General features: G+C 41.3%; 1 protein-coding gene across 1 annotated transcript in view; it reads left to right on the forward strand.

The window, feature by feature from the left end:
* The first annotated feature begins 815 nt into the window (after positions 1-815).
* KLF13 (KLF transcription factor 13) overlaps positions 816-14,926 on the forward strand; it is a 37,814-nt gene continuing 23,703 nt past the window's right edge. Inside the window, exon 1 of the mRNA XM_074917252.1 lies at positions 816-1,722. Within this exon, the coding sequence (XP_074773353.1) occupies positions 1,185-1,722 (538 nt within the window). The 5' untranslated portion in view covers positions 816-1,184. The remainder of the gene's footprint in view (positions 1,723-14,926) is intronic.

The following is a 14,926-nucleotide window of genomic DNA, read 5'->3' on the forward strand; positions in this document are numbered from 1 at the left end:
GAAACATGTTCCAACAAAAGGTGAGAAGCACCACAGCCTGCTTGCAGATCTGAATTCAGATGTATTTATTTCTTTTTCTTGGTAAGTTGGTCACACACTCAACTGTTTTGTTCACTCAGGCATTAATCCCTATAAAACTGGCTGAGCTGTTTGTTATCTTTTGCAAGCTGAGCATAATAATGAAAAGCAAGTGATTTTCATTTGTACTTTTAAATAATTTAGAGGCAGCTGAGTGCTACAGTGAGGAGAGTTTTGACAGAAAGGCAGGCGATTTCAAGCATATTCCCTGGCAGTTAGCTAAACCTGTCACAACCTATTAAAATCCACACGTGAACTCCAGCTGTATCGCTCTGCTCTAGCTCTTTCGGGCCACTTGTGTCAGCTCCCGCTCCACAGCGTTTTCTTAATCTCTTCCTTTTCCCAGTCCAGCGCCTGTTGAACTGTCCCGAGCAGGACAAGCTGTACGGCGGCCCGTCCCGCCCCGTGAACACCCGTCAGGGCGAGCGGCCTGCGGAGCGCTGGGGGCAGCTGCGGGCCCTCCGCGCCGGCGGAGGGGTCGGCGCCCGCCGCTCTGCGCGCTGCGGCCCCGGCGCGGGGCGGCTCGCGGCGGAGGGTGCCACTCGCTCCCGCGGCGGGCGGCCGGGGCGCGCGGCGCCCCCCCGGCAGCCAATCGGCCGCTTCGTTTCATTTGCGGGCGCTGCCCCGCGCCGCGCCCGCCCCACCAACCTGAGCGGCGCAGGATGTGGCTCCGCGGTGACGTCAGGCCCAGATGTTTCCCCAGGCCACGCCCCCGCAGGGGTCCGGGCGACTCCGAGGAGCGGTAACGGCGACAGCGTATTCTGCCGTCACAACGCGATGGAAGGGCCGGGGAATCCGCATCTTTATGTCACTGCGTTCTCGAACAAACAGCGGTAATCCCTACTCCAAGCAACAAGCTGCCAGGGCCAGGATCTAGCTGCTCCCGCTGGACTACCAACGCCTTTTTGATTTAGGGACGAGCTGGGTGTGATCGTCATGAACAAAGTATGTTTTTGATGGCTGGGTAAATCAGCCTTTACTTCTACAAAGAGATCCTAAGAAAGAGAGAAAAGTCTGCTCGCATCATTTTTTAAAAAGGGAAAGAGCAGTGTTGTGGGTGGGTTTTTCCCCCCTTCTCTTTGGATTTCTTTATAAACTTACAAAAAATGGCAACAGCAGCATATGTGGATCATTTTGCAGCAGAGTGCCTTGTTTCTATGTCCAGTCGTGCTGTTATCCACAGTCCCAAAGGGGAGACAGATCCCCAACCTGATGCAGCAATACTTCCTTCATCAAATGAAGATAAGCGGGAAGTCAGAGAAACCGGGAAAGACAATGGATCATCATTACTTGTGGTAGCCAGCATTTTAGCAGATCTGAACCAGCATGTCCCAAACTCACCCGCTCTAAAGATGGAGAAAACGGACACCTTCGATATCACAGAACAGATACACATTTCTATTACTCCTCAGGAGTTTGGGGAAGAAAGTGTGTCTTCGGCTGGTAAGCGTGGAGGAGGAAGAGCAGCCACACCTACTAGCCTGGCTGCAGTAACTGAGCCAAGCCCCAGACAAAAGAACAAACGCCCGAGAAGCTGGACTGACCCTGGATCACCCCAGAAAAAGCACAAATGCCACTATGTGGGGTGTGAAAAAGTTTATGGCAAATCTTCCCATCTTAAAGCTCATCTAAGGACCCACACAGGTTAGTTATGATCCAGCCAGAGATTTATTTGTTATAGCTTGGTAACTGAAATGAATGTTGAAAAAAAACCCAAACCAACCCAAACTTGTATTTGGCCACTATTGTGGTTTCACCTTTCAGAACTCAAGCTTGGGAAAACCAAACAACAACAAACACCCCCATCTCCCCCCGGGAATAAACTCTTATTGGGCATAGATTCAAAGCTAATGTTGCCCTTTTTTATGACTTAATGTCACAGGGAATGGCATGGGGTTGTCTGTGTGGATTGTACCAAGCTGTAATTTTTAGCCTCTAGCCTTCTTGTTCGGTGCGTGTTCTACTTCCCTTTCCAATGCTTCTTACCCTCCCCCCATCTACTTTTTCCTACCCCATGCTCCTGTCAGTACCTTTATACCAGCTTCACTTCCCATGCAAGCATCAATAGCCTTGATATGTTAAAATGAAATGTTCTAGAGGCACCTGACTGCCTGCGTGTCTGTTTCTTTCTTTAGCAGACACTTGTGTGAAAGCTAGAGTAGGCAGGAAAGCAGATGAGAGGCTGAACATGAGTCACAAGGAGGCATTTATTGTAAGTGTAGAGAGAGGAGGACATGGGCAGTCTCAAAAAAGCTTTTGGCAGCTGCGTAAAACTGATTTCAAAACAAAACACATTTGAATGCAAACACTAACTTGTTCTGATCAGTGTTTACTTCTTGGTGAAGACTTCTCTGACCACATTTTGTTGCTATTGTAATTTATGAGACACAGAAAAGAGTGGAGGTCTCAGAAGCACTGTGGAAGTTATGCACTGAGAGGAGTAGGAGGGCCATCTTGAAACAGGCCCCAGGACTCGCCAGACCTCGTGCCTTGGCCTGGTGCTGGGGAACAGGATGGCTTCCAGTCAGACGACCACACTCGGCTGAAGGCACTGATCACAGTGCATATGGCAAGGCTCCACACCGACTACAGCAGGCTTGTGCAAGCTGTTCCACTGAGTAATTTCAGACAGCAAATTAGTTTACTGAGATCAATGGTAGGTTCACTTACAAAAAGCATTAAGATCCTCAGAACTGAACATGACTTAATGACTCTTGAACAGCCTCACCCACACTGGCCATACCTCTTCAGGGTGCCTTCAGCCTTCCCTGCTGCCTTCCTGAGATAAAGCAAGAGCCCTTCTAAATGGAGGGTATGTTTTGCTCTCCGCGAGAGAGAAGAAAGACTGATCGAGTTTGAGCATATGGATGAACAATTCCCTGTGCGGCACAGCCAAAGGAACAGCGTGTTCCTGGCACCCCAGGCAGCCTGCCCTGCTTTGCACTGTGTAACTGCTTTTTGCCTCTTTGGGAGTTATGCAGAAAAGGTGCTTCCACTTGGCTTGCAGGGAATTGTCTCCGTTAATTTTCAGTTCTTTTGCTTTCTTATTTCTGGCACTTACCATTGTCCTAAAAGTGAGAGATAAATTTAGCAATGTTTCTGGGCTCCCAAACCAACTAGAGACCAAGAAGAGGAACTCCTGTGCCTGATAAAGAGAGGAGGGCTGGGCCATACCCGCCCTCCGGGGAGAGGAGAGGGAGGCAGGGCCGATGGGGAGTGTCGCTCCGGGCTGCCGGCTGAGGCGAGTCATTCGGGGACGCTGGCTTGCCTCCAAGTTCTCTGGGTTTTTTTCCTTTCCTCCATTTTTTTTTTTTTAACTCTTCATTTCCTGTATTTTTTTCCAGGTCTGTAGCGTTTAATTGGTTATTGCTATAGCTGATGGCACTGAGGGAAGAGTGTGCGTGTCTGTGAGAGCTATAGTAAAAGCAGGGAAGGGACTGGTTTTGCCTAGGAGTGGCAGCACCCTCGGGGTCTACAGCTTCTTTATTTTCTTGCGTCTCCAGTGTCTGTGTGGGAAGCTTTAAACAAAGCTGCCAAGTTTCCCTCCTCACTGGCAAGAGGTCTGTCTCTGTTTGGATTGAGTTTTAAACAGGCTTAAATGCCTCTTACAGAATGTTTTCAAAAGGTGTTTGAATTTTTTCCTTTCTTGTGACAGGCTTGAAAAAAAGTTTGTATGATACTAGGAGTTAAGCTAACAGAACAAGCGATGATTTCCAGGACTGGCAAATGTTTGTTTTTACAAACCACATAATGGGTTTTACCGATTTAGAACAAGGGGTTTGGGTCTCCTCTTCAGTAGTCCTGCAGTAGTTAAGTAACATGCACACATCAGTCTGCCCATCTGTCAAATGGATAGGTTATCCACCTCACTAAGCAGTGGTGAAAGTGCTCCAAGAACACATGCAAGGTGCTTTAAACATCTACTCCTGTAACCCCCAAACCTGTTTACTAAGAAGCAATCAAAAACTTACACTATGGAGTGAAACTTCATCCATGTGCTGTATGCCTAGGTGGGCTGCTATTTAGGGGTGAACTGAAGGCTGAGAACAGTACTGCAGGCTAGAAGATACTGATAATAGTGCTAGAGATATTTGAATAGTGCAGTTTATGACCTGCTTTAGAAGTTGTTTGTCCTTGTCTGCTACTGTGCTCAGAAACTAAAGACTTTGCCATGCTTGAAGGACAGACTAGATAGTTGAACTTACAGTGTGTCAAAGAAATACAGAGCCTTCCAAGTATTACTGGGTCTAATCCAGCTGGAACTGTTTTCCAGCTGTTTGGTGCCCCGTGTGAAAATCTCCTGATAGTTATAGCCATATTTCAGTGCTCAAATGTCTAAAGCAAAAACCATAGTGCGGAGGATGCTAATTATCCTATTTAAAGCTGAAGAAACAAGATGGGACAGCCAAGGAGGCAGCATCTGCCTTTTGTCCTTAGGCCCTTGCTCCAAGTATACTGTTTTAGAGTGAAGTTTTCTATTAGAACATAATGTGCTAGTGCAATCCATGTTTTGTTATGTTTGGTACACTAGCGGTTAAGCTATCTCAGCCTTATGAATTCTTCATCTTTATTAAATTGACAAACCCTCGAACCAGGCAGAGAACATTAGTCACCAGAATCTTTGCTGTTCTCTCCAACAGCTTTCAAACCCTTCCCCTCCCCTTGTGTTTTTTTTCATGTTTATGTTTTCCACCCTACTCTCTCACTGGATGTCCTGGAGTTTAACGTGATCATCAGCCACAAAGCCCTTGAAGTTTTAATGTTTACCAGAAGGTTATATTTAGTGTCAGTGGGTAGATGTCAAGTCCAAATTCTTTTCCACTGAGGTTCCTGTGAACCTCAGAAGCTGTGTTGTGATCCACAGATGCAGCACCCTGTTTGTCCCAAGCTATATTGATCCCATTGATGCAAAAATTTCACTGGCACACCAGTTTTAAAAATCATCTCCACTCCGGAGGAAATTTCTAAGCACAAAGGACTTCCAGAAAAAGTCAAATAAACCATTTACATGACAAAGTTCTCCTTCCTCTAAGCAGGTTTTCAGCACAGGGTCACTAGGAAGGTTTTAAAGTTCTCTGGTCACTACGAACTAGTTTGCCTCCTTTGCTGCACCAGTGGCAAGAGAGTGACAGTGCAGAGGCTAGTAGCCTTCTACAGGCTACAGCCTCCTAAAGCATTGTCCAGGACGGCTGTGTTCTGAGAGATTGTAGAGCGCCCCAAACTTAGTGCATTATAATACATATTTATACGTAGAGAAAAACTGTCTGGATTTCGGGCAAGGATCACAAGAATCCTATCTATTGCAGATCCTGAGCTCACCACTGTGACCTCTCAAGCTTTTAGCCATCTTCATTAACATGCTGTCATGAATGCAGAGAAAGCACAAAAGAAACCTTCATTTAATTCAATTGAAGTGGCCTAAACTTACCAATTCTACTCACTAAGCAGTACATCATAACACAGAAACAGTTTTCCGGTCATTGGAACTCAACGTGTTTGCACAGATTGGCATAAGCTGGGGTCACCAGTCTCAGTCTGGAGTCTTACTATGATAAGAGTCTTGCAGTGAAACAAACCTGGGGGCCAGGTGGTTTAACAGTGACTCCTCTGAACTGTTGCTAAACCAGCTGTCTTCTATATGGCTATTGGGGCACAGGAAGAAGAGAAGGCCATCCTAATTATATTATCCTTGCTCACACCTGTTAGGTTAGGACTCATTCCGTAGAAAGTGGTCAAGACCTTTGTTGGTGTCTAGCTAGCAGAGTGAGCTTGGGTTTGAGACTGTATTCAGCCTGCTTAACCTTGCAGTTACAGAGGATATGTTATTTGGGATCAGTTGTTCTTTTTAGTCTAACCCTTATTAGTGAAATATTAGATGAACTGAAATAAATAGAAAAGGCTGATTCATTTCCATTCACTTGTAAAGAAATTTCTATTTCTTTCCATTAAATCTCTATAATCACATTTTTGAGGACTTTAATGAACCCATATGAAAAAAGTTAGCTCTTAGCTTCTGTACCTGTTTTTCCCCCTAATGATTATACCTTGTTTCCCTAAGCAAAATTTTTTCTGATGACTTTATAATGGGGTATTTGAAGATAGGGAAATTCATAATGTATTTCGTATTTGAAAGCAATCTGAGAAATAAAGCAATCAGACCTCACTGTGACAACAGCAGAACAATTAGGCTAGACAAACTAGAGTAGTATTTGGCCTGTGTTTACATTGGTAAAAAGGTGTTTATATAAAGTACAGATAATACTTTTTAAACAGAAGGTTGGTTTTCACTTCCAGTTCTAGTACATTTGTTTTGCTCTATTCAAAATGCAGTAGTAAAGCACAACTTCTTTGAAGTTGGTCTGAATCAAGATGCTACCTGTGTGCATGTGAAGAAACTGTTTAACCAATGTAAGGAAAAGCAAGTTCACAATAAAGTTTATCTTCTATTTTAGCACCTGGCAATTACCAGAAATGTAGCTGGCTCAGGTTTCCTTTAGCTTGCCTGTAGGCACACAGTGACTCTAGAAGGGGTATACATGCATGTATGTAGCAAGTGGGCATGTGTAGCAAAGCATGTGTTTGTGAAGACCCAAGCCTTTGCAGGAGAAGATTACAAGAGGAGAAACTTAATCTAATGCCTCCTGTGTCTCTTGAGAGAGCAGAGGGAAACAGGGCTGCAGATTGCTCTTGCGTAGAGTGGGATGAAATGAGTGGGTACCGCTCATTCAGTCCATCCTCTGAGCTGCCAGTTGGGCTGTTCTGGATGCCAGGACTGGATGGGAAGCTGCACCCTCCTCTGAACAGGATGCCAGGGGTGCAAGGCCCTTCCCCAATGCTGATTTCCCACAAGCAAGAGTACAGACTAAGAGAATTCAGCCCTCTACATGTTGCTCAGCAATTTCAGTTTTAGGGGCTGGGCCTCCTGTTTTTGACTTAGTTTAAAAGTTAGAAACAGCTACCTGGCTGTATGTGCTTAACACACTACCATTAGCATACATCCAGATTACCGAAAAGCTCCAGGGTGCCTCCAGGTCCTTATGTCTCCTAGCGCTTTTCTACTGCCTTCCACCTCCTCTCTTTGCTGAATGCATCAAAATCTCTTCCCTAAGGTTTTTCTCTGAGGCAGGCTCATAATGGTAGCTTTAGGACAGCTTCAAATGCCTGCCTCGTGAAACAGTTGTCTTTCCAGCCTAAACCATAAGCATTCTTTCTCAGTGTTAAATAGTTCAGCCATCTGCTCCTACATTTTTCTGAAGTCTTTTAATAAGCCTGTATTTTAAAAAAAAATAAACCTGCAAAGCATTGTTGTTGTTTGCTCTGAAAGAGCTCTGCAACTTTTTTTTTACTTTTTCTAAGAAAATTTCAACACATTAAAAAAATGAGTCAGTTGAAAACATGAAACAGCTTAATTTACAGCCCTGCCTAAGCCCTCACCATAACACACAATTCCAAAGAATAGTTACTAGTTAAAAACATTGATCCTAAGCCTAGATCAAACAGTCCATACACACTGAAGATAACAAGTAGTATATATGCTATAAGTCTATTAATGTTAAAAAAATCTTTGAAATAAGCACAGAACGTAAATTTCTTAAAGGAGTAAGCAAACGTTAAAACTTACCTATTTCAAAAGGAGCTGAAGTCAGGAAGAAAGGCAGACCTAGTCCCACTCACTCTTTTTTACCTGACTGGCTCAGTTAGTTCAGCTGCAAAAGAATTAGTGTTAGATTGGTTGCATGGAGAATACAGCTGGCTGACAACATACTTACCACACACTTGAGTAGTATCAGCTGCTTGAGAGAACTAAATCTTGTGATTATTAAACAGGTTTTTCTGTGAAAGGCTTCCCTTCCCTTCCTTTATCTCCTTTTTCTCCCCAGTCTTTACAGAGATATTAATTATGCAGGAGTCACAGAAATAAAGCTTCTGATAACAATTAACAGTTTAGGTATTGTAAGTAAAAAGCCTTTAAAGCAAAGCTGTATTTATCATTGCCATAACTGTGATGAAGTGAGAGTCTACTGTGAAAAACACCCTGTCTTGTTTTTCCCTCTTCACCATTGTCTTTGAAACAGGTATAATCAGCACTGGCTAAATAGTGTCCATAATTTTTCCCGACTTTTCCTGTTGGCATTTGCTGAGTGAGGAGGGAAGAGGAAGATGACAATCTGTTTAAAAGACAAATGAGCATTGCTTTGAATCTAAGGGGACACAAATGGTTGTGTTGCACTGAAACGCAGGAAAAAGAAATGTACAGGGAAAAAAAAAGAATCAATTTGTGACTTCCACAGTTCTTTGGAAATCAGACTTTGCTAACACCAAGACAGTTTTATTGAGACAAGTCTAGCTCAGGCAATGAGTTGCCAGCCTGTGATCTTACTGTAGGTGAGCAGAGAGTAATTAACAAAAAATATCCCAACTACAGTATGGCTGTTTCAGTCGACATCATTCACAGAATACAGTGTTCAGGGACTGCCCTTCCTGCAGGGTGAAAACTTCGGGTATCTAGTGGAAAATCAGGAACTTCACAGAATTCTCTTTTCACAAACCATCTTCCTTGTAGCATGGACATGGTACTCAGGTCCAGTGTAATGAGACCTGTTAATATTGGAAGTGGTGAGGATGAATCACCTTCCAGTTGTTTTCCTCATCCTAGACACTGGTAGCAGCACTTTTCTTCTCAGTAGCAAGACCTATGTCTTACAGATAGTCTGGAGTAAACCAGCAGAGAATCTTTTAAATGAATGGATGATTGCAGTTGATAGCTGTGTTTGTATTAGAAATCAATCACAGCCTTATGGAAAAAGTGTTCTGAATGATCCATAGATTTTTCTGCGGCGGCACATGCTTCTCTGCAGGACACTGGAAAGTATTTGTATGTGACATAAATTGTGCATAAACAAATCTTTTGCTAAACTAGAGTTCTTTATGAAACAAACTCACAATTGGATTTAATCTGAAAAGAAGGAACCTTTGACCATTTAAAATACAACTGTTGCATTGTGTTATTGTCTGGCTGAACAAGGTTATGGCACGTCCAAGAGCAGAATCCTGGAACTTGTTTATATTGGACATGTGGTTTCTAGATCTGCTTTATAAGTTAAGCACGTTCCAGCTTCTCCCCTGCCCCCTTCCAATCTTGGATCAGCTGTTTGGAAATCAGTGCTGACAGAACCAAAAAAGTACTCTGCTGTTCAAATGCAGGACAACCTTTGAAGGGTCTTTTCTGTAGAATTTCTATAGGTATACTTTTTTTCCTTTGTTACTCACTTGGCTTTTATTAGGTAGATTCGCATGGGCAGTGAGATCATTATCTTGCTGTGTTCAGTTTAACAATAGCTAGACAATGTGGGTTATTTAAGTACAGGCACTGAAGTCAGACACACATATCCTGTATTTTTCAGGTTTTGCAGATTCAGCAGATCTTACAGGGCCTCCACTTAATATAAAAGAAAACTTTCTAAAAGTTCAGAGTGTCACTGTTGTAGTTACTGGTAAAAAATGACCTCAGAAGCTTTTTTGCAGCCCTAACATAAAAAGCATTTACTAACCAGAAACTTGGCACAAGTCAAATGGTATTAAAGTAAGCATATCCTGAAATGACCTCCAATGCAAGGAAAAGATTTTCTGTAATCAGTTACAGCACTTTTGTAGTGCTCTCAGGAATTACAGGCAAAATATTTGTGACTGGCTATCTGTTGACATTGCAGTCAATGGATCAATAAATTATTTAGATTTATTGCACACTATATTTATGCCAGATTGCTCTCTGTTATTCGGTTGTAAGTTATATGAGTTCTTGGAATAGAGGCACCTGAAAAATTCACGAGAGAGCATTGTATTGCTGCTACGCGTTTGCAGCTTTCCATCTGCTTTGGTTCTGCAGCCAGCTGGAGTATTCCTGGACAGCAAATACACAAGCGGAATGGGTATGCTGGATACGAAGCCTTTACTGCCTTCAACGGTAGCTTTTAAAACTGGTCAAGGAGAGAGGCAGAAATGCTACCCGTATAGTTCCAGAGTAAGACCAGCTGAGGTACAGCAGTCAAAAAGGATGTAGTGAGCTTTGTAAACTAAACAGCTGTCAGTATTTCCACTAGAGGAACTTACAATGGAGCCAGCTGAGAAGGGTTAGAACATGACGGTCTAGTCCTTCTTCAGATGTTTCCTGCAAAGTTTTGCTGAAATGGTGAGCTCTTTGGTAATGGATCGGAGAAATATTTGTTTTACAATTTGGAGGTAAAGAAATGAAATAACATTGGTACAAATTTACATACTAGACTGCAGCTTTATAGATTCTTGTAAAACCTCACAGTGCATATGGGACTTTCCTGCATTTTTAATCTGGTAGTTTGGGATTCTGCTATAAGAAATATGAACAGGGATGCCACTAAAATCTCACTGAACCACAGACTAATTCTTGTCACATATTGTAGGGACTTAATGAATTTAAATTTGCAATTTCTTTTAAATGCCAGCAGGACTTCAGACTGGCATTAATACATAATTGCCTTGGCAGTTTTTGATTGTTCTGGCAATTGATATATTTTCCAAGACCAATGTAAATTGTATGCAGCTTTCTTATGCATGCATGTGAGACTCTTAATAGAGCACTGAAAGCCCCTCATAAGTCAATGGAAATTTCCATTTGGTGTATCTATGTCCATACAAGCAGTGCCAATAGAATGTTGGCAGATGGCTATTATTATTGCATAACAAATCCAGGGTGTATTTGCAAAGTATGTTTTTTAAATTTGCAGAACATGGACAAAACAAAACTGAATTTCTTAGATACCCCAAAGGATTCCATCTCTGGCCAGGATTCTCACTGATACATTTTTTACCCTTTGTGCAGAGATGTATTTGCACCTTCCAGTTCCCCCAACTCTCATCATTCTGGGAAAAAAACTGAATTCTTCCCACTAATGTTTTAGAAACAGGCTTTCTCACTCAGCTTGGCAACATATACACTAAGTTCTAGCTTAAATAGAAATGTATGAGCAAAATCATGAGCAACCAGAAAAGCAAATGCTTTGGAATTTATAGATGTCCTTACATAGTATTATTAGCATAAATACACCCATAAGAAAGGATTAAAAAGCTCATTTTTTTCAACAAACAGCTGAAAAGATGTAGAATTTGGTCATGGGACAAAGTCATTCTAGAGCATATAGATGCTATGGTGTGGATTTAATAGGATCACTTTTACTTCAAGCTGTATGGTATGAGAGATAAGACTAGCTAATCACCTACCCCTTGTCTTAAAAGAAAATCTGACACTGTCCCTAATAAGGAAACATATATATATTTTAAGCACAGAATTTTGTGTTTCATTTAGAAAGAAGCCACTTCTCCCTACCACCAGCACATATAGTAAGCATTGCATTGATAATAAACATAAAAATGCTTTTGCGCACAGTTAAAGATCACTTATGGTGAACCTTAACTGATTCTGTCCCTCCTCATGTGCTGGTGAGGCTTTGAAAGGGGAATAGGGCTGCTGTGAGGTGGATTAACTCATCATTACTCAAATAGTGGGACATGCTGCCTGAAGGGAGGATTCTCACTCTCCCCACTCACTATCTCCAGCTCTTACCTGCTCTGCAGCATAGCTGATACTGTTGTAAAGAAGTTTTCAAATGGCAGATAGGTATCATAGCTACTCAAGTTTGTAGAGGGCCTGAAACAGTCACTTTAAGAAGAGAAATGTCCCAGTTCATAACAGTGAGTTTTAACAGATGCTACTGATGGTATTTTAGAGGTTTGGCATATATCTGTAGTACTCAGCCCTATTACCTTCCAGTCAGCTTCATCTATGGTATAGATCCCACATAATCTGCAAACTCTTAACTCCAGAGAACAGCTGAAGAGAATTATGATATTTGCACTGTAAAAATCTGCTTAAAGCTCTTAAAGTAGAAGGAAACTGTACATGTGTATCACAACTCCTCTGTAATCCTGATATGATAGTTTATGAAAGACCTGTAGAACCACAGATATACTAGTAGGAGTGTAGCTGGATGTTGTGGGAACACAATGCTACTCATGATTCATTCTACTATGGCTATATTCCACAGCTTGCTTAACATCTCATCTGCAAGTGAATTCAGGTATCACACAAGATTGGGGTAATTATCCACACTGAAAGACTTACCATTTTTCTACATTTTCCTTCCAGCTTGAGTGAGTTTTGTTGTGTTGGCATCTCATCAGTCTGTGGGGCAATACCATTAATAGCACCATGTCATTGACCAAATCTGACATGATTCAAGCCTGCATCTGTTCAATCTTGGAGTTTAAATGTAGAAATCTAACTTCTGGGGAGCTATTTTAATTCACAAGTCTCACTGGTAGCTTTCAGAGGATGAGATGGTCAGGCAGGTTATAGTGTCATCTTTACTGTGCTCACTGAATTATACAACAGCTGTCACAACTGCTTTACCATGAACCTTGTCCTAGACTTCTACAACTCATAAATTCACAGATGAAATGTGTTTAGGAACATGACTGTCAGATATCTTACACTGTCTAAGGTAATAATTTCTGAAGCTCTCATTGGGTAATGCAGAGACAAAGCTGGAATGAGAAACACTGCTTGTCAAAGTACAGATGTTCAGCACCAGCGTCTTCTAAGCAAAGTTTTGGGCAGTCCCCAAAGGGATATTCTAGGGTTTTTTAAAAAACAAACCGGAACATTTTGTCATTCTGTTTCTTACCCTACTGTCAGTAGATGGAATTGACCAATGTTTCTGGTAAGCAGTGTGCACTAAACAAACATATTTTCCCTCCAAGTGTAAAGTCTCTCCTGACTCATATCACAAGGTCCTAGATGGTGAAGGGCTATTCATTTTTAGAGACTTTTTTCCAAAAATTTTTTACTGGTGAAAAGCCATGTAGAACTCGCCTGTTTTCTCTGCATTTCTCTATGTGATGTTTTTGAGCAGCGTTGTCTCTGGAGAAAACACTATCACTGACCTTATCAAACCAAAATAATTCCTGTAATGATACACTATTTTAAACCTACATTTTTCACTTGATACTTTTTTCTTCCCCATAATTTAAAATTAGATTGTTTCATAAGCTGCTGTTAATTTCTTGAAGTTCTAGGGCTCTATAACATGAAAAAGAAAAGTCATACTTCAGCTCTTTCACTTTCCTTGATAGGATAATAATAATGATTCGAGTACTTTGCCTCTCTCAGTCTAACACCAAACTTCTTAGTGAAAAAATCCTTCTCTTTTGTCCTTATCTTGACTAGTGCTCTTACAGACTGTTTAGAGGAACATAACTCAGTTTTTGTATGCAGTATACTACTCCCTTTTGAATGTACAAATCACTAGCTTATCTGTTGTCACTAAGGCAAAAATTGCTAAATTTTTGTTTTTCATTAAGAATCTAATAGTTTACAAAAAAGATCTGAGATAATGCGATATATCTGGTTGGTGCTTTGCTTCTGTAATGAATTCTTGGAAAAGCAGCTACACTTTCTGAGGATATATTATCAATACCCTGCTTTATGCTGCTAAGGTTAGCACTTGTGAGTGAGTTACAGTCTATTTTGGAAAAACATAATACCTGTGCTGAACTTCTGCACGTATGTTTGCTTAAAGCTTCTTTCCATGAGCCAACTCTGGTCTTGTGTGTAGTGTACCCTTGGACATATCCAAGTTACACTTTACATTTCTGTATTATACACTGTAAACTGGATATTACCACTGTTGTTTGTAAGAGATTCAAACTCGTGGTATAAGCTGTGTTTTTCTGGTGTAAGCATGAAAATTGCTTTCTTAGATGTTTAGATGAATTTCTTTCAGAAAGGCGAGGAATTGATGTGATTGATACACTGGATGGTTTTTCTTTGAATGCTTTGGAGGAACTGAGCTCTGCTCTCATTTGCAAAGAAATCCAAGTTACCACATAACTGTTTTCTCAACTAAATAGTTGTAAAGAGACTGTAACATTCTCATGGGTGCTCTGCAAGTTCTGTGTATTCCCTTTATGAAGAAAGTTATTGTGCTAGCGCACTTTTCATTTGAGTACATTTGTTTCAGTTTCAAGGACAAATATCATTAGAACAACGGTAACTCCCACTGCACAACTGGTTTTCACTTGGAAATCAGACTACTTTTGGTTGGTGTTTTTTTTTTTTTAATCTAATATATTTTTAAAATATATAAATGGTCCTAAATTCTAAGTCAAGCTTGTGTTTGACTCGCTGATTATAAAACAGTTGCAGCTCCTCACCATCTGTACAGAACTCCATTGTCGGTGAATACAGGAGTAGTCGGTGAATAATCAGCTGTAATCCTTCCAGCTTCTGTGTTACTTTGTGTGTGGACATTCCTTGTGTCCAGTTCCTTCTCCTGTATATTAAGGCATGGGAACAGGTCCTAGCTGCCTCACCCAGAGTGGTGAATTTATTCTCTCAACAGCATTTACAGCCTTGAGTAATAGAACAAAGCAGATACACTGAAAAGGTGATTTACAAATGTGCATCTATGAGCATGCAGACAGCATTGTGTATACAACTTTACAGTGCTGAGGTTACGTATCTTCTGTAAAAAAATGGTAAACACATACTTGTTTGTGTGCAGTGTAATGATGTATCATTTTTCCTAAGATTGAAGATTTTATCTTATTTGGGCATTATTCACAAGAGTAACAATCCTAAACGCGAGCTGTAAAAAATGTTCTTTTCAAAAGAAAGTAGAAACAAGTTTCAAAGAATTGGCTGAAATTCAAGGTCAAAGTACTTCGTGCATCACGTCTTTTGCAGGAATAATAAACTGTCTGGCACTCTTAAGCTGCAACAGCAATAGTCAGATCATCGCAATCTAAGTCAGGATAC

The sequence above is a fragment of the Athene noctua genome, chromosome 13 (genome assembly GCF_965140245.1).
Source record: "Athene noctua chromosome 13, bAthNoc1.hap1.1, whole genome shotgun sequence".
NCBI lineage: Eukaryota > Metazoa > Chordata > Aves > Strigiformes > Strigidae > Athene > Athene noctua.